Here is a 26,038-nt window from a genome sequence, read left to right as displayed (position 1 = left end):
CAAGCGTAGAATAGTACTAAATGACAATGCTACAACTAAGTTTTTCCAAAGCAAGTCCAGTTGCTTATACCATCCATGATAAAATAGCCAGTGAGCTAGATCACATGAAGGCTGAAGGAAAACTTTACAAGTTTGAGTGGAGCCCATGGGCAATACTAGTGGTCTCCAGTAGCCAAAAAGGATGAGTCTGTCAAGATCTGTGGTGATTTTAAGGGCACCATCAACCTACTACTCAAAGTAGATCAATACTCTTTGTCCATGATAGAGAATATCTTTGGAAAACTTTCTGGAGGGAAACACTTCACAATTCAGACTTTGCTGAGGCCTACCTGCAGGAGGAGATGGAAGAGGAGTCCGTAGTGTTTCTCACCATAAGCACTCACAAAGGGCTTTATTGCTAATATAGGCTTATTTTTGGAGGAGCATCTGCACCTGTACTCTGGCAGAAAGCTATGGACCAGGTGCTGCAAGGCTGTCCAGATACTCAGTGTTATCTGGATGACATCATTATTACTCATAAGGATGACAAAGAACATCTCCAAAATCTCAAGATAGCATTAACAAGATTAGATCATTATGGGTTCAGAGCAAGTGTGAATTCTTTAAACCAAGCATCAATAATTGTGGTCACACCATGATGCACCAAGTGTGCTGAGAAAATTCAAGCAGTGGTGGGAACTCCCAAGGCCAAAGGACATGGCACAATTATGGCCCTTTTCAGGATTTGTTAATTACAACAGCAGGTTCCTGCCAAATCCGGCTATTGTGCTCCACTCCTTGGACTCATTACTACCGATCATTAGAAATGGCAATGGACAAAGCAGTGTGAGGTGGTTTTCCAAAACAGAAATGGTGAGATCAGATGGTGAAGTCTGCCCATGACGTGGATGGCTGGGAAATGGAAAAGATGCAGGTGAGGGCAGCATTAATGGTAGAAGAAGGTAGACACCGTTCTTTGAAAGAGGACACCTCTGATGTTCTGACAAGGAAAGCCCCATCTTGTGAAATGTGAAAATGAGGCGGTCAGGGCCAGGGAATTGAAAGCTGTTGAGGAAATCAAGAGAATGTGATATGTTGCAGACTTTGGTGGGACTGAACCAAAGGGGATAGAATGGAATTGAGGCATGAGTTCAATAACATTTATTTTATATTTATTTAGAGATACAGTGCAGAACAGACCCTTCTGGCCCAACGATCCACACCATCCAGCAACCCACCTATACAACCCCACCCTAATCACTGGACAGTATATAATGACCAATTAACCTACTAATCAATACATCTTTGGACTGTGGGAGGAAACCCAGACACCATGAGGAAACGCACGTGGTCACAGGAAGAATGTACAATCTCTTTACAGGTACCACCGGAAATGAACTCCAGACTCTGATGTCCCAAGCTATAACAGTGTCATGCTAGCCGGTATGCTACCAATTTCTCAGAACGGAGACTGCAGAGTTTAAATTAAAACATGATACTGTATTTTGTAATTGGAATACTGTTCCAGATATAATATTTCATGTATTAAATCTTCTGTTTAATAAAGGTATTAAATAATAAGCCGAAGAGCAAAATTTCACAGTAATGAGTATGAGTAGGACAGAGTACAGGGCACAAGCTCCTTTAATTATAAGGTCTAAATACATTTTCAAATGTTTCAAGTAAGTTTGTAAAAGTCTTGGATCTTGCTTTATATGCTTAATTATCGTGTCAATATGCAAAGGGAAAGTGATGATCTGAAATCAACTTAAGTGTTATATTTTTGCTAATTCTGTTTCAGTCACAATGAAATATGCCATGTCATTGATTTTTCTATTATGTAGTCACAGGTTCATAAATAGTGTCCTACAGTAGAAACAGGCCATTCAGCCCAATTCCTTTATACCAACCAAGGTGCCTATCTGAGCTAATCCTACTTGCCTCCAAATCTCCTATATCCCTCTATATCTTTCCTTGCCAAGTTCCTACACAAGTGCCTTTTAAATGTATCTGCCTCAACTACTTTCTCTGGCAGCCCAATTTATACACAGACCACCCACTGGGTAAAAAAAAAAAAAGTTGTTTTTTAGTTTTCTATTAAAATCTCTCTCCTCTTACCCTGAACCTATGTTGTCTAGTTTTCAATTTCCTAACCTTGGGAAAAAGACAATGTGTGCCTTCACCCTATCTATATCCCTCATGATTTTATACACTTCTATCCCTATCGGACCTAATTCTCCCATGTTCCATTGACTGAAGTCACAACCTGCTTAATCTTTCTGCATAGCTCAGTCCCTCAAGATCCAGCAACATCATCATGTAGCTCCTCTGCCCTGTCCAGCTTAATGGTATCTTTCTAATCGCAGGCCAAGTAAAACTGAACATAATATTCCAATCATGGCTTCACCAACATCTTGAGCAACTGCAATATAACAACCCAACTTCTATCTTCAGTGTCATGACTGATAAGGTCAGCAGGCCAAATGTCTTCTTCAACACCCTATCTAACTGTGATGCCACTTTCAGGAAACCATGTACTAGTCTCTCTGTTCCACAACACTCCCTAGGACTGTGAAAGTCCTACTCTGATTTGTCTTTGCAAAATGCAACACCATGCTCTTACCTGAATTAAGTTCCATTTTTCATTCTTAAGTTCTCACCTGCCTAAACTGACATATACCTCCTTCTTTGTCCTGGCCAGAGGCTGAATATTTCACGTTAATCAGGGTTCTATAATCCTGCCAACATTACCCTTCACTTTAATGTCAGTTTAGCAACATGTGGTGTTCTTTAAGTGGTACATACTCAATCAGCCACATTATTGTGCTTCCACTCTCATCAACAAAGCCAAATAACCCTACTGAGGACCAAAGGTAGTCCACAACTCAGAGTTTCAGGTCAGAAGTTTGGAGTGCAAACAAAGGAACCTGCATGCTTACCAGAAAGCAGACAGTTGTGATTCTGTGAGGTGGAGTCTTTGACATATCGCCTCTAGCTACAATTCAGAAAAGTTTGTCAATTGTGCTGTGCTATCTATCATTACTTCAAAATACTCCTTACTTCCTCTATGTTATTACAGTTACCAAAATGTCTAAAAATTAAAAAAAAATTAATCAGATAGTAACACTAACCAAATTCAGTTCTAATTTACCTCATAGTATGAATAACGTGGGTTAGCCACTGGCCTGAAAGTTCCATTTTTGTCTCCCACCCTCCATATTGTTTCAGCTCCACCTCAGTCAGGCTGGTTGGAAGAAGAGCTCCTCGGATGAGTTTCACAAGTGAATTTATTATCTCTTGAATCATTTTCTATTAATTAAAAAAATCAATATATCATTTCAGCAGGCATGACTACATTTAGAAAAATACTTTTCTTAAAAATCTTATTGAAAATGGAGAAAACATTTGAAAACAAATATCTTTATACCTTGAAATCATTTTGTCGGGATCTGGCATTTTTCTTAAGTTTCTCAAATTGTCCTGATTTTTCTCCTGTCTTTAATTACAACAGTAAAATAGAGGTTACAATCAGAAGTAAATAAGGGAAACATGAAAGAATCAATGAATGAAAATGGAATTTACTTTCAGAATATTGGTATTATAATTTTTAAGAAACTAATTAATTATCAGAGAAAATAAAGCATGAAAGATAAATCTGACATAATAGCTGAAAGTCCAAAAACATTATACTTTCACATCATATATTCCCTTTGGTTATTTAGAAACATGTTGTAACAGTCTTTTCTCAGTAAGCAATTAACTATAGATATGTAAATGAGACTGTACATCAAGTGAAAATAAAAGTTATAACCTATATTTAATGTGGTAAATGCTGTGGGGTGTTTATACTGAGAATGGTGTAGGAAGCCTGCCTATAAATAAAGACTTCCTACATGGTCTGATGAAACGTACATTCTCTACGATACCAGCATTGTGGGGGTTGACGAATAGAAAGTATTAATACATTAATTAAAATTGCAAAAGTCACTACTATTAAGGACTTATAATGCATATCAGTGAAGTACCTGTTGATGTATTGACTTACAAAGTTACAGGGAAAAAAAAAAGGATTCTAATTAATTAATTAATAAGCTGTCAAGCCTTACCACTGGCTAATGGTTTTATATTATACAATTTGCATTCACTTGGTTTCTCGCTTATGCATTATCAGATTCCAACAAATTTCATTACTGTCTTTCCCAAAGACAGTCTACATTTTGTCATGAAGAAAAAAGAAAACAATAAAAAATGACTGAACAAAAGAAAAATGCTGATAATACTCTCTTATTACAGACATGGCACTGACTAGTACAGAGCCAGCTTAAATGCCAGCTGAATTATACAGGATTTATTTAGTTAAAGCTTTCACTGCACTGATGTCAACTGGGAAATCTTGGATACAAAGTCAAAGGAATATGTATAACTGAAGAAAATATTATTCTCAGACCCATTGGCTGGACAAGGAATTAAGTGACCTGTTACTTAAGTTCAAATTTTGAATGGCATTGATAAATTGCATAAAAAGATGTAAAAATAAAGTTACATGGTTTAAATATATAAATTTAGAAAACAGAAAACATAAAACAGATTGGCTTGGCCTAAAACAACTAAGATAATGGTGGGAGTAGAATGTGCACGCGGGAGGGAAAGCGTATGTGAGTGTGAATGAGAAAGAGAGTGTACGTGAGAGAGTGAATAAAAATTAAGACTGTTTTAGTGTTCTGTCATATTTGAGGGAATAACTATTCAGCAATATTAGCAGGGACTGGCAATCAAATCTAGACCCTGTGATATAGCTCAGATTTATTCAGCTCTCAGTAACGAAGTACCTCCAAAATGACCACAACCTTGTCATGGTTTGGAGGCCGATGTGCCTCAATGACCCGGTAAGCGATGCTGGCTGGTGTCAGGGACTGATGCTTTGGCTTTTGGTAGGGTCACCCATGCCAAACAGCTCAAAGGAAAGAGGCCAGGTCAAGAGTGGTTCGGAGTTTCACCTCAAGGCTAATAATCCTGACTGATCAAACAAAAGTCACTGTGAGAAAAACAGTAAAGAATCCTCCTACATCTGTGCATGACAGTATTCCTGAGTCTTCACTCGGAACCTGTGTGGCTGACAGTACTGAAAACCAAGAGGAAGCTACTGGCATGATGAAGGAAATAGCTCTGAACTACACTTGGAGGACAATAGAGAAGATGGCCACGGGCCTTCTTTGCTGCCCTAAACATGAGCAGGCATAATGGGCAGTAAGTAAATAAGTAACTTAGTACTGCAAAGAAAGCACACTTCAGCTACTTAGAGTCCTAATTCCAATACAATTGCTACAGCACATTTGTAAAAATAAGAACTTAAAATCAATATATTAAAAAATTAGAAAGCCAGGTGGATTATGACATGTAGCTGTAAACAAAACAAGGTTACAACCAGTTGCATTTACTTCACTGAAAAGACTTCCATTCACATAGGATATCCAAAGCTTCCAGAAATTTGGCAGTTGACTTATAACAATTTCTGTTAGATTGTCAACATATGTTACAAGCTGAGGTGCCTTAAAACGCCAAGCTGCAAAACAAAATAAAAATATACAAACATATTGAATAACAACCTTTTTAAGTACAGATGTTTTGAAATGCAACCAACATTTTTATTAGTTAACACACTTGGGGCACAAAGTTACTTAGGATATCAGAATTAGATTTAATATCACTGGCATACATTGTGAAATCCGTTAACTTTATGGTAGGAGTACAATGAAATACATAGTGAAAGAACTCGGATACATTAAGTATATATATGTCTATTAAATAGATAAATTAAGTAGTGCAAAATAACAAAAATAAAAAGTAGTGAGGTAGTGTTCATGGGTTCAATGTTCATTTAGAAGTCGGATGGCAGAAGGGGCAAAGATGTTCCTTCCCCCTTGTAATTTAAAATAAGATTGAAAATCTCAGTTACCCTGTTGAGTTCAAAAGACAGTTTTACCTAAATCTGTAATGAGAATTTCTCTCTTGGTCAATGGGCAAATTCTGAACAGTTACAAAAATAAATTCCTTTGGACTGGAACAAGTTTCTCTGTGAATATTAACATACATCTGTAATTTAATGCTACAGTAAAGTAAAAAAAAAGTTATAATCAAAAATAAAACTAAGGTTACTTTTAGAAGTAAATCTAAATACATGTTCAGTTCAATTGATAACTCGTCAAAGCTACTAAAGGTGTTATAATCATTCAGTGACCTCCCTTTCACTATGTGGTTGCTCAGCAAAAAGGAAACAAATAAAGGAGACCAAAAGAAAATTAAGGCAAAATAAAACAAGGGAATTTTAAATTACGCAAACATGAGGAAATCTGCAGATGCTGGAAATTCAAGCAACACACATCAAAGTTGCTGGTACCTGTCCCCCACTTTTCCTTCGCTACATCGACGACTGCATTGATGCTGCTTTCTGCACGCATAGTGAGCTCGTAGACTTTATTAATTTTGCCTCCAACTTTCACCCTGCCCTCAAGTTTATCTGGTCCATTTCCGACACCTCCCTCCCCTTTCTAGATCTTTCTGTCTCTTTCTCTGGAGACAGCTTATCTACTGATGTCTACTATAAGCTTACTGACTCTCACAGCTATCTGGACTATTCCTCTTCTCACCGTCTCTTGCAAAAATGCCATCCCCTTCTCGCAATTCCTCCGTCTCCGCCGCATCTGCTCTCAGGATGAGGCTTTTCATTCCAGGACAAGGGATATATCCTCCTTTCTTAAAGAAAGGGACTTCCCTTCTTCCATCATCAACTCTGTTCTCAAACGCATCTCCCCCAATTCACGCACATCTGCTCTCACTCCATCCTCCTGCCACTCCACTAGGAATAGGGTTCCCCTTGTCCTCACCTACCACCCCACCAGCCTCCGGGTCCAACATATTATTCTCCGTAACTTCCGCCACCTCCAACGGGATCCCACCATCTTTCCCTCCCCCCTCCCTGCTTTCCACAGGGATCGCTCCCTACGCGACTCCCTTGTCCATTCGTCCCCCCCATCCCTCCCCACCAATCTCCCTCCCGGCACTTATCCTTGTAAGTGGAACAAGTGTTACACATGCCCTTACACTTCCTCCCTTACCACCATTCAGGGCCCCAGACAGTCCTTCCAGGTGAGGCGACACTTCACCTGAGAGTAGGCTGGGGTGATATACTGCATCCGGTGCTCCCGATGTGGCCTTCTATATATTGGCGAGACCCGACACAGACTGGGAGACCGGTTTGCTGAACACCTACGCACTGTCCGCCAGAGAAAGCAGGATCTCCCAGCGGCCACACATTTTAATTCCACGTCCCATTCCCATTCTGATATGTCTATCCACAGCCTCCTCTACTGTAAAGATGAAGCCACACTCAAGTTGGAGGAACAACACCTTATATTCCGTCTGGGTAGCCTCCAACCTGATGGCATGAACACTGACTTCTCAAACTCCCGCTAATGCCCCACCTCCCCCTCGTACCCCATCCGTTATTTATTTATATACACACACATATTCATTTTCTCTCTCTCCTTTTTCTCCCTCTGTCCCTCTCACTGTACCCCTTGCCCATCCTCTGGGTTTCCCCCCCTCCCCCTTTTCTTTCTCTCTCGGCCTCCTGTCCCATGACCCTCTCATATCCCTTTTGCCAATCAACTGTCCAGCTCTTGGCTTCATCCCTCCCCCTCCTATCTTCTCCTATCATTTCGGATCTCCCCCTCCCCCTCCCCCTCCCGCTTTCAAATCTCTTACTAGCTCTTCTTTCAGTTAGTCCTGACGAAGGGTCTCGGTCTGAAACTTCGACTGTACCTCTTCCTAGAGAATTTAAAATTATAACATTTCTCACTCTCACTTAAAAGTAATGCCAATCATTCATTAATCATGATATACAGCAAGCAACCATGATTGAACTACTTAATCTTGAAAATTCTGCACAAGTAATAAATGTTAAAGTTGGCTTCCAATTCATAACCCCAAAGCAAGATAAATGGGACAGATCTTAAGCTCTAAAGTCAGAACTAATACCAGAAGTTACCCGAGTATCCTTAACTAAGTCTCAGATTTCAGCACTGACTCAACACGAATTGCCCAAGTGGTCTTCTGGTCGACTACAAGCAGTCTGACAGAGCAGCATGACTTTCTGTGGGCATCTCAGCTGAGTGCTTTTTCCCAGGGCTGAAATGTCCATTATTTTAAGCTGTTTGGAAGTAGGTACAGAGGGGATGTCAGGGGTAATTTTTCAACACAGGGAGTGGTGGGTGTGTGAAATGCACTGCCAGCGATGGTGGTGGAGGCGGATACAGTAGGGTCTTTTAAGAGACTCTTAGATAGTACATGGAGCTTAGAAAAATACAGGGCTATGCAAAAGGGTAATTCTAAGCAATTTCTAGATTACATTACATGGTTGGCATAACATTTTGGGCCAAAGGGCCCAGAACGTGCTCCAGATTTCTATGTTCTATGTTAAGCCAGGTTAACCCTGATGCAAACACAGCAGCCCTAATTCAAATGAATGGCAGCAACCATCCGCAGGGAGAAAGGCAAGTAATGCTGTTTATTTAACTTAAATTTATATCAATGGTCTGTGAAGGTAGTCAACTGCCTACATTGTGATGGCTTCAATGCTGTTCTGAGTTACGCTAAAGTATAGGATCTGGGATCCCGGTGGTCCAATCAGTGGCATGAGCAGGCCGCAGCAACGAGGTTTCTCGCAGGTTGGCAATGCTTGTTTAAAAGGAGAGCTTCACAGACGTTCAGGCTTATTCCAACAGGAGCAGGCCACAGCAATGAGGTTTCTCACAGGGTGGTGACTTTTGTTTCAAAGTACAGAAGGGACAAGCGGGGCAGCCATTGTCGGGAGTAGGCTAGTGGTTAGAGGCGGCGGCTTTGGCTCGAAAGAGGAGTTGGCTCTGGATAGGCTTCTGTTAAGGTTCCCATTTTTCTCTCTCTCTTACTGTACCCAGTGTAGTAAATAGCTGTTGTGTGTTCTTCATACTGGATGTTGGAGCCCTGGGAGACCCAGAGTCTCCCAGAGAACTACATCTGTGTGAAGTGCATTTGGCTGCAGCTCTTTGAAGACTGTGTTAGAGACCTGGAGCAGCAGCTGGATGACATTCAACTTCAGGAGAAATGGAAATGTGAACTGGTAATGAGCACAGAGCACCCCGTGGCCATTCCCCTCAAAGATAAGTACAACACTTCGGATATTGTTGTGGGGGAGGGCAGCAGAGAGGTTGGCTTGGCTCTGCTGGTAAAGAATGGCATCAAATCAGTAGAAAGATATGACATAGGATCGGAAAATGCTGAATCCTTGTCGGTTGAGTTAAGAAACTGCAAGAGTAAAAGGACACTGATGGCAGTTATACAAGGCCTCCCAACAGTAGCTGGGATGTGGACCACAAATTACAACAGGAAATAGAAAAGGCTTGTCAAAAGGGCAATGTTATGATAGTCATAGGAGATTTCAACATGCAGGTGGATTGGGAAAATCGGGTTGGAAATGGATCTCCAGAGAGTGAGCGTGTTGAGTGCCTACAAGATGGCTTTTAAGAGCAGTTGGCAGTTGAGCCTACTAGGGGATAAGCTATACTGTATTTAGTGTTATGAAATGAACCAGAGATCATTAGAGAGCCTAAGGTAAAAGAACCCTTTGGAACCAGTGATCACAATATGATTGAGTTCAACTTGAAATCTGATGGAAAGAAAATAAAGTCTGATGTAGCAGTATTTCAGTGGAGTAAAGGACATTACAGTGGTATGAGAGAGGAGTTGGCCAAAATAAATTGAAAGGAGCTGTTGGCAGGGATGACAGCAGAGCAGCAATGGCATGAGTTTCTAGGAAAAATGAGGCAGGCACTGGACAGATATATTCCAAAAACAAAGAAATACTCAAATGGCAAAATAGAGCAATCAAGGCTTACAAGGGAAGTCAAAGTTATTGTAAAAGCAAAAGAGAGGGCATACAACAAAGCAAAAATTATTGGGAAGACAGAGGATTGAAAGGCTTTTAAAATCCTACAGAGAGCAACTAAAAGAATCACTAGAAGGGAAAAGATGAAATATGAAAGCAAGCTAGCAAACAATATCAAAGTGGATAGTTAAAGCTTTTTCAAGTATGCAAAAAATAAGAGAGAGATGAGAGTGGATATTCGACCACTAGAAAATGAGGCTGGAGAAATAATGATGGGGGACAGGGAGACTGCAGATAAACTAGATGAGTATTGTGCATCAGTCTTCACTGTGGAAGTCACTAGCAGTGTGCCAGATGTTGAAGGGTGTGAGGGAAGAGAAGTGAGTGCAGTTACAATTACAAGGGAGAAGGTGCTCAAAAAGCTGAAAGACCTCAGGATACATAAGTCACCCAGGCCAGATGAACTGCACCTGAGGGTTTTGAAAGAGGCAGTAGAGATTGTGGAGGCATTAGTAATGATCTTTCAAAAATCATTGAAATTTGGCATAGTACCAGAGGACTAGAAAACTACAAATGCCATTCCACTCTTTAAGAAAGGAGGAAGGCAGCAGAAAGGAAATTATAGACCTGTTAGCCTGACAGTGGTTGGGAAGATGTTGGGGTCAATTGTTAAGGATGAGGTTATGTTATACTTGGTGACACGGGACAAGATAGGACAAAATCAGCACAATTTCCTTAAAGGAAAATCTTGCCTGACAAACCTGTTGAAATTCTTTGAGGAGATTACACGTAGGATAGATAAAGGGGATGCAGTGGATGTTTTATATTTGGACTTCCAGAAGGCCTTTGACAAGGCACCACACGAGGATGCTTACCAAGTTAAGAGCCCATGGCCTTACAGGAAAGTTAGTGGCATGGTTAGAGCATTGGCTGATTGGTAGGAGGCAGCGAGTGGGAATAAAAGGATCCTTTTCTGGTTGGCCGCCAGTAACTAGTGGTATTCCAACAGGGGTTCGTGTTGAGACCACATCTTTTTAATACTGAATATCAATGATTTAGATGATGGAACAGATGGCTTTGTTACCAAGTTTTCAGATGATATGAAGATTGGTAGAGGGGCAGGTCGTGTTGAGGAAACAGGTAGGTTGCAGAAGGACTTCGACAGATTAGGAGAATGGACAAGAGAGTGGCAAATGAAATACAATCTTGGAAAATGCATGGTCAGGCACTTTGGTATGTAGACTATTTCCTAAACGGGGAGGAAATCCAAAAATCTGAAATGTAAATGGACTTCGGACTCCTTGTACAGAACACCCTAAGGATAAACTTGAGGGGGCGTCATGTGATGACATAGGATTGAGACGTGTAAATCCAGCTCTCCTGTAAAAAAATCAGCAAAGTACCGTTTAAACAAAGTAAAGTTAATAAATACTTTCCGAAAACTACTTATAAACTTCGTAAGATTACTCTACGATATGCCTCGTAAGCCACAACAGAAGAAGTCTGGTGTTGTGAAGTTGCCGCGAGATGGGAAGAGAAAAAGAGCCTACTGCAGCGATGGAGCCTCGAATTCAGGTTGGATCTCCTTCAGAGGAGACACATTTTATCTCTGGTGTAGAAGAACGGGGAGCAATGGAGGCGGTAGCGGTCTCTCAGAAGAAGATGCCAGAATTGCGCATGAGCAAAGAAGTACGCATGTGCAAATCGACACAATTTAAAATACAAGGACCGACGACCACTGCAACTGAAAGTGACTCAGAGTCAGAATTGGATATCGCAGAGAATACAGATGAAGAAGAGGAGGAAGAACTGGAAGAGACTGGAAGTAAAGGAGACAACGGAGACATAAGGGAGGCTTTATTGCAATTAACGGCTGAATTAAGAAAATTAAGAACAGAGCTTAGAGACGTGAAGATGTGCTATGATAAAGCTATGAAAAGACAGGATAAAATAGATAAGAAACTTCAGAAGATGGAAAGAACAATGGAGCATATTAACGATAGAGTGGAAAAAACAGAAAATAATGTGCTTGTCTGGAACACGGAAAGAAATCGACTCTTGGAGAAAGTGGATGTGTTGGAAAATTTTAGTAGACGTAATAACATTAAAATTGTTGGTCTTAAAGAAGGTATAGAGGGAGATAATCCAACAGAATTTTTTCAAAGATAGATCCCGAAAACCTTGCAAATGAAAGAGGAAGACCGATCAATTGAAATTGAGTGGGTACATAGAGCTCTAAGACCAAAACCACAAGGTGACCAATATCCACGATCAATTTTAATAAGATTCTTAAGATTTTAAGACAAAGAAAGGATTCTACAGGCGGTTGCCCAAGCTGCCAAGAAGAGAAAAGGGCCACTGATGATAGAAGGGAAGAAAATTTTTTTCTACCCTGACATAAGTTATGAACTTTTGAAAAGAAGGAAGAAGTTTAATCCAGTGAAAAAAGCCCTGTGGGATCACGGTTATCAATTTATATTGCGTTATCCTGCAACCTTGAAGATTTTTTTGCCTGGTGGAGAAAAAAGATTTTTTGACAATTACCGGAAAGCGGAGGAGTTTGTGCGAGATTCTTTGAATATTCACCAGATACAAGAACGAACTTAGGGGAGCGAGATGGATTGAAGATGAAGACTGGATCAAGGATTAGGCCTGTTGAATTTTTAGGTGGATGAATATATAAATATATTATTAATAATATGAGGGAGGGGAAGAAAGGTTAAAATTTGAGGAATATTAGCTGGGAATAATAACATCAATTTTTTTTTATATATATATAATTTTTTGTTATGGGGGAGCTGGAGGAAACAATGACCAATCGCTACGTTATTCATGTGTGCAAGCGTGACAATAGCCATGCCCCGCACAATGGAGGGGGTAGTATTGTGTATCTTTTCATTCACAACATTAGTGGGGGGGTATTTTGTTTTTTCTTTTTTTGCATCTTATCTATCTTTTTTTTTCTTTTTGCCTGGATGATTGGGAGGGAAACACATAGCAACATGGTGAAGTTCAAAGAGATTCCCCAGGGAACTATGAGAGTTGAGAAACTAAGTAATGTTTTAGATTTTAAGAGATAAATATGTAACATTTTTGAATATTTGGAGCCCTTATTTATAGCTCTGATGATGAAGATCTTGGTTCCTTGGGGGAAAGTAACAAATATATATTAAATTTATTTTTATCCCATGGAGCATGTGCAAACCTTTCAATATTCAGGCGGTTACTTTTTTTTTCCGCAAACAACAGGAATTCTGCAGATGCTGGAAATTCAAGCAACACACATCAAAGTTGCTGGTGAACGCAGCAGGCCAGGCAGCATCTGTAGGAAGAGGTGCAGTCGACGTTTCAGGCCGAGACCCTTCGTCAGGACTAACTGAAGGAAGAGTGAGTAAGGGATTTGAAAGTTGGAGGGGGAGGGGGAGATCCAAAATGATAGGAGAACACAGGAGGGGGAGGGATAGAGCCAAGAGCTGGACAGGTGATAGGCAAAAGGGGATACGAGAGGATCATGGGACAGGAGGTGCAGGAAGAAAGACGGGGGGGGCTCAGAGGATGGGCAAGAGGTATATTCAGAGGGACAGAGGGAGAAAAAGGAGAGTGAGAGAAAGAATGTGTGCATAAAAATAAGTAACAGATGGGATACGAGGGGGAGGTGGGGCCTTAGCGGAAGTTAGAGAAGTCGATGTTCATGCCATCAGGTTGGAGGCTACCCAGACGGAATATAAGGTGTTGTTCCTCCAACCTGAGTGTGGCTTCATCTTTACAGTAGAGGAGGCCGTGGATGGACATGTCAGAATGGGAATGGGATGTGGAATTAAAATGTGTGGCCACTGGGAGATCCTGCTTTCTCTGGCGGACAGAGCGTAGATGTTCAGCAAAGCGGTCTCCCAGTCTGCGTCGGGTCTCGCCAATATATAAAAGGCCACATCGGGAGCACCGGACGCAGTATATCACTCCAGTCGACTCACAGGTGAAGTGTTGCCTCACCTGGAAGGACTGTTTGGGGCCCTGAATGGTGATAAGGGAGGAAGTGTAAGGGCATGTGTAGCACTTGTTCCGCTTACACGGATAAGTGCCAGGAGGGAGATCAGTGGGGAGGGAAGGGGGGGACGAATGGACAAGAGAGTTGTGTAGGGAGCGATCCCTGCGGAATGCAGAGAGAAGGGGGGGAGGGAAAGATGTGCTTAGTGGTGGGATCCCATTGGAGGTGGCAGAAGTTACGGAGAATAATATGTTGGACCCGGAGGCTGGTGGGGTGGTAGGTGAGGACCAGGGGAACCCTATTCTTAGTGGGGTGGCGAGAGGATGGAGTGAGAGCAGATGTACGTGAAATGGGGGAGATGCGTTTAAGAGCAGAGTTGATAGTGGAGGAAGGGAAATCCCTTTCTTTAAAAAAGGAAGACATCTCCCTCGTCCTAGAATGAAAAGCCTCATCCTGAGAGCAGATGCGGCGGAGACGGAGGAATTGCGAGAAGGGGATGGCGTTTTTGCAAGAGACAGGGTGAGAAGAGGAATAGTCCAGATAGCTGTGAGAGTCAGTAGGCTTATAGTAGACATCAGTGGATAAGCTGTCTCCAGAGACAGAGACAGAAAGATCTAGAAAGGGGAGGGAGGTGTCGGAAATGGACCAGGTAAACTTGAGGGCAGGGTGAAAGTTGGAGGCAAAGTTAATAAAGTCAACGAGTTCTGCATGCGTGCAGGAAGCAGCGCCAATGCAGTCATCGATGTAGCGAAGGAAAAGTGGGGGACAGATACCAGAATAGGCACGGAACATAGATTGTTCCACAAACCCAAAAAAAAGGCAGGCAGAGCTAGGACCCATACGGGTGCCCATAGCTACACCTTTAGTTTGGAGGAAGTGGGAGGAGCCAAAGGAGAAATTATTAAGAGTAAGGACTAATTCCGCTAGACGGAGCAGAGTGGTGGTAGAGGGGAACTGATTTGGTCTGGAATCCAAAAAGAAGCGTAGAGCTTTGAGACCTTCCTGATGGGGGATGGAAGTATATAAGGACTGGACATCCATGGTGAAAATAAAGCGGTGGGGGCCAGGGAACTTAAAATCATCGAAAAGTTTAAGAGCGTGAGAAGTGTCACGAACATAGGTCGGAAGTGATTGAACAAGGGGTGATAAAACAGTGTCGAGGTATGCAGAAATGAGTTTGGTGGGGCAGGAGCAAGCTGAGACAATAGGTCGGCCAGGACAGGCAGGTTTGTGGATCTTGGGTAGGAGGTAGAAACGGGAAGTGCGGGGTGCGGGAACTATAAGGTTGGTAGCAGTGGATGGGAGATCCCCTGAGCGGATAAAGTCAGTGATGGTGTGGGAGACAATGGCCTGGTGCTCCTTAGTGGGGTCACGATCGAGGGGTAAATAAGAGGAGGTATCCGCGAGTTGTCGCTGTGCCTCGGCAAGGTAGAGGTCAGTACGCCAGACTACAACAGCACCCCCCTTATCGGCGGGTTTAATAATAAGGTTAGGATTAGTGCGGAGGGAGTGGAGAGCAGAGCGCTCGGAAGGAGTGAGGTTGGAATGGGGACAAGGTGCGGTGAAGTCGAGACGGTTGATGTCCCGTCGGCAATTAGCGATAAAGAGATCCAGAGCAGGCAGAAGACCAGAGCGGGGTGTCCATGAAGAGGAGGAGGGTTGAAGACGGGAGAAGAGGTCATCGGTGGGGGTGACCTCTCGTATCCCCTTTTGCCTATCACCTGTCCAGCTCTTGGCTCTATCCCTCCCCCTCCTGTCTTCTCCTATCATTTTGGATCTCCCCCTCCAACTTTCAAATCCCTTACTCACTCTTCCTTCAGTTAGTCCTGACGAAGGGTCTCGGCCTGAAACGTCGACTGCACCTCTTCCTACAGATGCTGCCTGGCCTGCTGCGTTCACCAGCAACTTTGATGTGTGTTGCTCCTTTTTTTTTCTTTTTTTTCTTTTCTTTTTAGGTAGGAGTATATATCGGGGGGGAGGGTTAAGGGGAGGGGGGAGGGTAGATTTTTTTTTCTCATGTATCACTTTGAAAACTCAATAAAAATTATATATATAAAAAAAGGATAAACTTGAAGGTAGAGTCAGTGGTGAGGAAAGCAAATGCAATGTTAGCATTCATTTCAAGCGGTCTAGAATACAAGAGCAGGGATGTGATACTTTATAAGGCAATGGTGAGGCCTCGCCTTGAGTGTTGTGAACAGTTTTGTGCTCAACTAAGAAAAGATGTACTGGCATTGGAGAGCGTTCAGAGGAGGTTCACAAGGATGATTCTGGGGATCAAAGGGTTATCATACAAGGGATATGCGATGGCTCTGAGTTTGTACTCGCTGGAATTTAGAAGGATGGGGGGAGCGGGGAGATCTCAATGAAACCTTTCTAACGTTGAAAGACCTAGACAGAACAGATGAGGAAAGGGGGTGGTGGTGGGGAAGAGTCTGTGACAAGGGCACAGCCTCACAATAGAGGTTTGTCCACTTAAAACAGAGATATGGAGAAATTTATTTACCAAGAGGGTGGTGAATTTGTGGAATTTATTACCACAGGCTGCTGTGGAGGCCAGGTCGTTGGGTGTACTTAAGGCAGAGCTTGATCAGTTCTTGATTGGACATGGCATCAAAGGTTCAGGGAGAAGGCTGCGAAGTGGGGCTGAGGAGGGAAAAAAAGGATCAGCCATGATTGAATGGCGGAGCAGACTCAATGGATTAAATAGCCTAATTCTGCTCCTGTGTCTTAGGGTCTTATTTCAGTATAACACTGTGCTGAAAGCCATGCTGAAACAAACGTCTGTTCCGGTCAAGTCAGGAAAGTGTGCAAGTGACTTGTTGGAAAATAAGGAATGTTGTTGATTGCATACTCCTCCTGCTGTTGCCCACAAGGGAGGTAGAAGTTAGGCTGGTGCTGTTGGAAGTTATCCCTGTGAGTAATGACAATGCTGACCAGGGGGCTACATTGTGTGGGCTTTTGTCCAGGATTGGATCTGCTGGTATGCTGTGTGGTTGGTTAAATCAGTAATGTGTGTCTCTGTGGGTTACTTGCTGGTTATTGCTGCATGCGTGGTGGGTGAGGTCTTTGTTCAAGTTCAGGCTAGCAATGACGAGTTGGAGGTGGAACTTGGGGCTGTCCATGCTGTTGGGAAAGAGAGGAAAGCGTGATCTGATTTGGAGGTAGTGTCTGCGAATAAATGTTCTAGCTCTGGCAGGCTCCACCTGGCGTTTGGGATAGTGTCCACCCCAAGAGGGGCGGAGGCATGCGAGACATGGGCGGAGCTGATCTCTCAGTTGTTAGATGAGTGGCAATGCTCGGTTGAGGGAGAGCAACAGGGATTGGTTGAAAGTTTAAGTAGGCAGGCTGGTGATGGTGTTAGAGCTGTCAGGTTCACTTACACCGTAGTGACAGCTGTCAGTTATTTGAAAGAGGGGGGAAAGTTTTCAGTGTGTCTTCTCTGGCTAGGAGGGCTGCTAAATTTCTTGTAGTGCAAGGGGGATCATTTCAAGGGATCAACCCCTCCTTCAGTTGTTCAGCTGATCAGAGAGGTGTCCGGAAACTTAGTGGAGGCCCAGTGGGGGAATGGCTTAGGGTCTCTGGGGAAGCACGTTCCCAGCAATGTACCAATGAACTTCCAAAAGGAAAAGACCCTATTCCTGAAGGCTTAGAGGGACCACGCCCCAGGGTGTCGTTACGGATAGAGGGAAGCGATGCTAAAACCATCCTCGACCCCGGGGCGCAGATCAAGTTGTTGTACAGTTCCTTTTACAACCGGTGTCTGAAGCATTTACCCTTGACAACCGCAAAGGCACCGGAGATTTTGGGTACCAGTGCCAGTAGTTATCCAGAAGACGACGATTGGTTACTGACCCTGGAGTTCATGGGGGCGTTGTCTGGGCACCCAGCGTGTCGAGTTGCTTCTGAGGACGTGTGTAGCAGCCTTGAGCCGGTACCGAATTTAAACAAGACTCAGCAGCGGTACGGCCTGGGGAAAGTAGCTGAGGGTGAGACCCTCTTGGTAGACGCTCTGAAATACCACGAGGGAGGGGAGTTGACCGCTGAAGACACCTCAGTGAGAAAGAGGTCGTGGCAACTGGACCCTGGCGGCGTGGAAGATGAAGGCAGCATGTGTGCGGATTATGCGACGTGGTTTAATGTGCTGGATCTGAGGAGTGGATGTTGCCAGATCCTGAGGAGTGCGGCTGTTGAGCCAAAGACGGTCGTTATTAGTTCCCTAGGATTCTTCCAATCCGAAAAGATGCCCAAGGGCATATCCGGAGCCCCTGCATCCTTCCTGTGGGGTATGAGGAAGACCATGGGGGAAGTGAAGGTGTGTGGAGTTTTGGTGTATGTGGATGACCGCCATTGGATTTGCCTGGGGGGACTATGAGGCGAAGCGAGTGACTGAGCCCGGGCGACAGAAGCGAAGTGTCACATATGAGGAGTTTTTGGCCGGAGGAGTTTGGTGCAATGTGAGGAAAATGACCCGACATACCAGTTGAACTTCCTGGTGTTGGAACAGACTGTGGTGGACCTGGGGATGGAAACCCAGGTTGTCAATCTGAATGAGACACAGGGGAGAGAGGGGATTTGCACCGCTGAACTGAGTGCTCAGAAATGCCGGCCGGAGACTGAGTGCCGCACTTGTGGGACGACCATTGCAGACTTGGAATTCACGCTCGTCAACGTGAAGAAGGAGCAACGGAATTCCGAGCCGACACTGCGGTCATGTACTGATGAATTAATACAGTGAGAAGAAACAATGACCCACCTTCGAAGGGATCAGCAGAAACTCAAGACGTTGATTCAGAAAAGATTAGAAGACTTACAAGTTGGGGAAGATCAAGGAAGTGTTCTGACTAAGGCCAACAGAAAACCGAGAGCCCAGGGAGGGGAGTTTGACTACACTCCCGAGGAGGTGACGAAATGGAGGACAGGTCTCGGAAAAGGGGGGCAGATGCTTGAAAGGAGCCTGAAGATGACTATCGACAGTTTAAATGAAGGGGAAAATACTAAAAGCTGACCTGGAAGACGTCATCAGGAAGAAAAAAACCAGAGGCTGAACATCCTTTAACTGCTGCTTTTCAGGTCAGGGTGGAAGATGCCGGTGGGGTAACTGCGTCCCAGATTGAGGTGGCCAAGAACCGTGAGAAAGGTCTACTGAGGCTGTGGCGAGAGTTGAAGGAGTCCCCAAAGAAGCTGACGTCTCGACTGCAGGAGGCTGAAGGGGTAGCCCTGGCTAAATGTTTCAGTGTGGAGAAACTCAAACAGCAGCCACTGATCGAGGGAATGAGGAAGAATACAGATTCGAAGGATGATGTGCTGGACATGTGGTACATGCTGCCTTTCACTAACTTCCCAGTGATTGAGGAAGAGACCTTTAGTCCTTCTCCCACTGAGTCAGGTGTAGTGGGGAGAGCTAGCTGTGGGCAGTCTGAGTTACAGCAGGACCAGGAAGGAAAAGAAGCAGGGCCCTGGACACTGGACAGGGGGCTCTGAGTTGTAATAGTGGCCTGAGAGAGAGAGGAGTCGGCAAGCAGGCCCGAGGTATCCCTAGTAGTGTCTGAGCCTTTAGGGTTTAGGTGAGGGGGTACGGAGGTTTCGGAGGATTAGGAAGCTCTCAGATAGGTTGGCCTATGTAGTGCCCGTGGATGGGCGAAAGGTCCACTGTTTGGGGAGCAATGTCACTGTGTGTATCTGGATGGGTTTCTGTGTCTGTAGGACTGGTTGGCGAGTTATTTAGAAGTCATGAGGACATGACTTTATTTGGTGGGGGGAGAGTGTAAGGGGTTTCTATTTTTTATGTCACTGCGTAGTCTAATTAAAATGGCATCTTTGTGATGTTATAATTGAATGGGCTTCTTTGTTATGTTAAATGCTGAGAAAGTCCTCCTGCTAGCAGTTTGTTGAATCACGTTACTGATAAGAAGATGTTATGAACCAACTGGGATAGTTGTTATGTTTTTGGTGTATCTGTAAGATATTGTATGCGTGGGGTTTTGGGGGAGAAGGTGGGAGAGAGAGACAGAGGATGGACCAGGTGCTGCAAGTCCGCTAACGGGGTCAGACCCCGAGCGGGGCATTCGGCGAAGAGAGGAGATGAAGACGGACTCATGAGGAGCGTCTGGTCGACCACCGTTGTTGGTCCCTGGCGGCCGGTCGAGGTGGTCTGAGGGGTCGCAGGGTGAAGAAGAAGGGTCCTGAGCTCCAACTGCTTGTGCACGAAGAGATTGAACTTTGATAAGTGTGGCGCCTTTTATTTTCCTTTTATATTTTATTCCCTATTAATTATACAGTTCCAGTAATATCTATAAACTGTAAATCATTTAATCATATCTGGTGTATTGTCTGTTATTTGGGTGGGGTGGGGTACATCACACAGCATCCACACAAACTAATTACCCAGTTTGGCGGGGCCAAGGGCTGTTTTCCTAGATGACGGCGAGCTGAGCAGAGGCTGGCCAGGGGGTCTACAGTCGTTTTCTTGGATGCTGTAGAATATCTTAAGTATTGTTTGAGCTCATCCAAGCAAGAGGATAGTATGCTATGCACATTTGCATGTGGCTTAAAAATGGTACATAGACCTACTGGTGTCAGGACTTGAATCAATCACCAAGCAACACCTAGTTTTGAATTTTCTCTTAAAGCCAAAATATTCACATAGGTTGTCTTGTAGAGATTCTGGTCATTGTTGACTACTAGGATGCCCATGGTGGAAGGCAGTATTTCGGAAAATCCGCACTGAATATCAAGAATTCATAGTGAGACGCTCACAATGGAGGTTGACATCAAATACGCCCTTTGTAGTATCAACGTGTCTGAATGTTGTCAAGATTTGCTACTTGCAGGCATTGACTGTTTTATCGATCTGGCCTAATATGCATTACACAATGGTTTTTGCTAAAGCATTGAGCTGTTTTGGTATTGTGGTGAAGCCACCTAGTAGATCTATCAATATGTATTTTAACTTAGCACGAATCACCCATCAGACATTAATTTTCTGATTTCTCTGACTAAACTTAATCTGTGTAATATACAGTACTTACAATCATCCCGAGAAGATTGAAAACTGCTGGCCCTTTTCACTGATGTGGTTTGACTCAAGCGACTTATGGGAGAAGGCCGCACATCACTGTCTAAATCTAGCATTGGGCTATGGAGAACAGTTGCACCTACACAAGCAAAAGAGAAAAAATAAGCATATAAATTAAGTGTGCTATAATTATATACATTTATATTCAAGGTCTCACAACTAAAAAATATTAAGTTTGCACAACATTTACTTGTGTCAAAACTGTAGTCAATTGGTACACCACAAATTATTTTTATAGCAATTATTCAGACTTACAATTCAAGCTAAAAAGAACTACAGGAATATGCTGAAGTAGATATGGAAAATCATTGCACATTCAAGATAAACAACAAAAATAACCCCCATTGGTATTGGTTTATTATTGTCATGTGTAACCACAATACAATGAAAATATTGCCTTGCATACTGTTCATACAGATCAAATCATTACATAGTGCACCAAGATAGAACAAGGGAAAACAACTGCACTACAAAATGAAAGGTAACAGCTACAGAATTAAGTGCAGAGCAGGTAAACAATAAAGTGCAAAATCATAATGAGGTTGATTTTGAGATCTGTAGATTTCAAACTAAACAGGGAAAGTTTTCTATAGCCTCAAGTGAATAACCAGTTAATGATCTTAAACCTGGGATCAAAAATTCCATATATGACAAAGTGGTGGGGGGGGGGGGGTCGGGGGGGAGGGTGGAGGGAGGGAAAAGGAAAGGGAAGGAGGGAAGGATGCAAGAGAATGCAGAAGGAAAATAATCTGCATTCAACCAAACAGCAAGCGTAAAAGAGGTATGTACTACAATTGCTCAGAAGGTGATCCTCCAAGGTCTCAAAACAAGATCACAAAAATCTTTTTGTTTGAGTTATTTCTTATAGGTTAGCAAAAAAAAAATCAGCATTACATACGTATTACATCCAATACATCTAAGGGGAACCGTTTTAACATTAATAGGAAAATAAATGCATTTTACACTGTATGTGCTCATATTTCATGGACTAAATGCAATTGACATCTCATAGATAATACTTGTGCATGTTTTGATCTGAAAAGTTTAATAAGAAAGGACAAAACAAAAATATCTGAATTGGTGTATTTAACCAATGTGACTGAGCTTTGTTTTTTAGACAGTAGCACCGTTTTAAAAATGCTCTCCTGTTTCACAGGATATCACTACAACAATTTGCACTATTTTCAGGAGAACTGTTTAATATGGAATAGTTTTTGATTACATTATATAACATTACAAACTTGAACTAGCCATAAGGAACCACAACAACCCGTTACCCTAAGGATTAATAAACATCTGGAACAAATTATCAGAACATGACTTGAACCGAAAATTAACCACAAGGTAGCGCTGAAACACTACAAATGCAATGAAATGCCAAAAGCAGAATTTATCCCAGCTGCTACAAATTCACTTGAAATGTGTTGATTTAACATTGCCTGCAGTGCTTTCCAATGCCATTCTCAATTTCCTTATGATGTGAACCGGCATACGAAAAGCAATACGCATGCACCATCAATGCTGAAACTACAGATCCAAATTTCTCCTGACCCACAAAAGGTTACAGATTTCCTTGCCACCCTAAACACCTTTGAAAATTTCTTCCTGTACATAGTAGCTTGCTGCCTGTGCCCTGCCTCGACCACCCACGACACTACATTGGCCAAACAGGGAATTGCTTGAGTCTGCCTCAATGCAACATACCAATATAAGTGACTGAATATTTTTTACCCTAAATACTTTGGTTATTACCATGCCAATCTACTGGCAATTAAGAGAGCATATGACCTTCAAATGTTTCTTCTGCTTCATTCAGTTAACATAAATGTATTTTAAAAAATTCTTTACTCCTTTTCCCAATTCTTATCATATTTCACACAAGATATTACTTCAACAAAGATGGAATAATTCAAAATGTTTACCTGAGCAACATAGCTCAATATTTAGTTTTACTAAATATTATAATCTATGCTCATCAAAAAGCAATTCAACAACAATAGAGCAAATTCCAGGCTCCACTATTGTCACATTTTAGAATATGCAAATCTCACATCTTTTGCGAATCTATTCAAAAGTATTGATTCGTTCCTTTCAAAAATATCATGCATCAGTCTCCAATAAAATCAGATGCTTCTTTAAAATAGTTATCTAGATACCAAAAGATGTGGATGAAACAGGAATCACCTCTTTGTCAAATAAAATAAAGTGTGAAGCTGTTTCCCCAAAATGAACCAGACAAAAGAACACTAAAAGAAATGTAAATTGTTCAAGAGGAAAATATTAATGGTTAGATGAGACAGCTGATCAGATAACATTCAATGGAGGACATTCTGGTTTGCTACTTTCACTCAGATATTTTCAATTTGCTTTCACCAAACAAATTCAAAGTATTTGAAAGGAATAGACATAACAAATTTATTATTCATTCCAATATACAAATTTATTTTTTAATTCTAATCTTGGGTAATTGTTAAATAGCCAATTTCAAAAGAGTGAAACAAAGACAAAATTATAGGAATTCCAGTGAAGGTAGGACATTTGTCATTTCAGAAACTGAAACTAAATGTCACAATTATTGAGCATGAATACTTTCTGTAATGTGCTGAAGTTAATGTTATGTGTATAAATGGTTTTCAATTGCATGGACTTTCTAGGATGATGAAAGTGATGCTGACGTTCTTATCTATATTAACAATGGAAGCTTACTTATTACATGATGAACCATACATTTCATATGAAATGGTGCTATCAATAACAGCTTCTGACTATCAATTATTCTCATGCACCACTGCAGTTTCACCAATCCCCAAAGTAAAATATCTTTTGGATGAAATACTGGCATAATAAGTACAATCTTGCGCTGCCTAATTCAAAAAGAACGCTTCCTTCCTGTTTCTTTACTTCACCGATACAAACCAATGCATCTTTCCTCATGAAAATAAATCTGTACTAAATTTCTTATTCTTGATATTAGTAGAATATTACCTAGCAATTAAGAAAAACAGTACGATTTTTACTTGTACATGAAGGATCGCCATGCTTATGTACACGGAACGAAAATTGTCTCTTTTCTTGTGGCTTTAGCATATAGAAATTGAAACAGTTCTTGTCAGTTTGAGGCACAAAATTGTCTGAAAATGTTGCCTTTAAGTTACAAGTATTTGTTTCATTAGCCCTATCTAACAAAGCCTCGAGGATGAGGAATCTGCAAAATCTCAATATCACACCAATAAATTTGACCAAAGTCTAAATTAAGATACATATTTAATAAAAATATGGGATCCTTGCTGCACATCTGATCTTTATCATGATTTGGTTTACATGATAAGCCTGAAGTGAAAACAGAAAAAAATAAGTGTACAATACCACTGAATGCAAGTAATTGACAGAAAACAAAAATGTATACAATTGAATTATGACATCTGTTGATTCATAGAAAACTTAGCATGAAACGTACAATGAAAATTTTCCATGCACTTGAAATAAATTTCACAATTTCCATGTGTTGTCTTTATACTGCAAGTCAGAAACAGTATTAAATAAATCTGTATTATTGAATTGCAGAAAACACCAGCTGGCTTTCAAATAATGATTCTTGTTTAATACCTACAAATAGTAGGTACAGTGCCTATAAAAAGTATTCAGCCTCCTTGGAAGTTTTTATGTTTTGTTGTTTTACAACATTGATTCACAGTGGATTCAATTTGTAATTAATTTAGACCACTTTGTAGAGATCTGCTTTCACTTTGACGTGAAAGAGTCTTTTTCTGTTGATCAGTGTCAAAAAAGGTCAAATTAAAACCACTGTGATTCAATGTTGTAAGAGATTAAAACATGAAACTTCCAAGGGGGAGTGAATACTTTTTTTAGGCACTGTATACTTAAGAACTAAGCATGAAGTACAATTGTTTAAATAGTCAATGTATGCAACTTAAAGCAATGTTAGTAAGCTATTACACTGGTTCCTGTTATTAATTGTTGTATTACTACAGAAAGATTGAATATTCTACTTCAGTTGTGTTGCGTAGAAAGGACTGAAATGTTAAAAACATTAGTTCAAAATTTTGATGTGGGATTCTCATAAGCATTGGTACATACAAAAACTGTTTACTCCCATAAATGAATTACAACCTAATTGAGGAAAAAAGTCCAGTAACTAAAGCCACAGGAATTATTAAGCTATTGAACCTGTCATAAAAAAGCTGATATTTACATGCAGATCTCAGTAACAATGGATGTCTCAGAATTGTAGCCAGCAGTATATTATTATTTTGCCAACTGTGCTCTGGTATTACACCCTCTTTGGACTTCAGTCTGGGAGCAGGAAGTTGTGGATATTTCCCACCACTTACAGTCAGGGGCCTAAGTGCTCATTGTACATCAGGTCAGACCTGCCACATGCAATCTTTCCCTATTCATTTCACAGGATGTGAGTGACTGTAAAAAATCTGGGGAAGTACTTGTTAGTTTAGATCAATTGCTTGAATATTGTCAAATGCCTGAAAGTGATTTTAATTGTTTTTGGTACATTTAAAAAAAACATTTGTTGTTTAATAAAGGCTCATTATTTATTTACAAACAACATAGATTTGACAACAAATGATGCAATCCGGAGACTTTTCTCTTAACAGTGCATGGGCAAGAAGTGTTCTTCTAGGTGTAATAGGTTTTACTGTTGTTTTCTCCACATTTAGAATTTCCACTATTTGACTTGCCATATTTACAAACTGTTTCAGATTCTGCAATCTCCTCCCACTGCCGAATCTACATTATTAACTTTAAAACTATCACTTCAAATAACATTCATTAGGAGTAACACGATATAGTGAATATCACCTCAGGGATTGCAGTGGTTCAAGAAGGCAGCTCATCGCCACGTTCTCATGAGCAACTAGGGATGGGCAATAAATGCTGGCTTAGCTGGTGCCACCCACATCCCATAAATGAATAAATTAAAAATAGAATGTAAATTTGAACCACTTACGAAGTCAAACTCCCAACCTCCATCATGCTAACTTGTGATCTATCTTTTCTGTCGAGGATTTTCAGGGGTTTGAGAACCATGCTTAAAAAA

The 26,038-nt window shown here is 41.6% G+C and overlaps 1 protein-coding gene across 8 annotated transcripts in view; it reads right to left on the bottom strand.

The window, feature by feature from the left end:
• The window catches only part of exoc2 (exocyst complex component 2), a 265,236-nt gene that overhangs the window by 92,716 nt on the left and 146,482 nt on the right, over positions 1 to 26,038 (bottom strand). For all 8 annotated transcript variants that reach the window (XM_072283403.1, XM_072283402.1, XM_072283405.1 and 5 more), the window contains 4 exons: positions 20,918 to 21,043; positions 5,418 to 5,542; positions 3,407 to 3,475; positions 3,131 to 3,288 (listed from right to left, as the gene is read on the bottom strand). In XM_072283403.1, coding sequence (XP_072139504.1) covers positions 3,131 to 3,288; positions 3,407 to 3,475; positions 5,418 to 5,542; positions 20,918 to 21,043 — 478 coding nt within the window. The remainder of the gene's footprint in view (positions 1 to 3,130; positions 3,289 to 3,406; positions 3,476 to 5,417; positions 5,543 to 20,917; positions 21,044 to 26,038) is intronic.

The sequence above is a fragment of the Mobula birostris genome, chromosome 19 (genome assembly GCF_030028105.1).
Source record: "Mobula birostris isolate sMobBir1 chromosome 19, sMobBir1.hap1, whole genome shotgun sequence".
NCBI classification, from domain to species: Eukaryota; Metazoa; Chordata; class Chondrichthyes; order Myliobatiformes; family Myliobatidae; genus Mobula; species Mobula birostris.
This window is presented reverse-complemented; position numbering and strand designations above follow the sequence as displayed.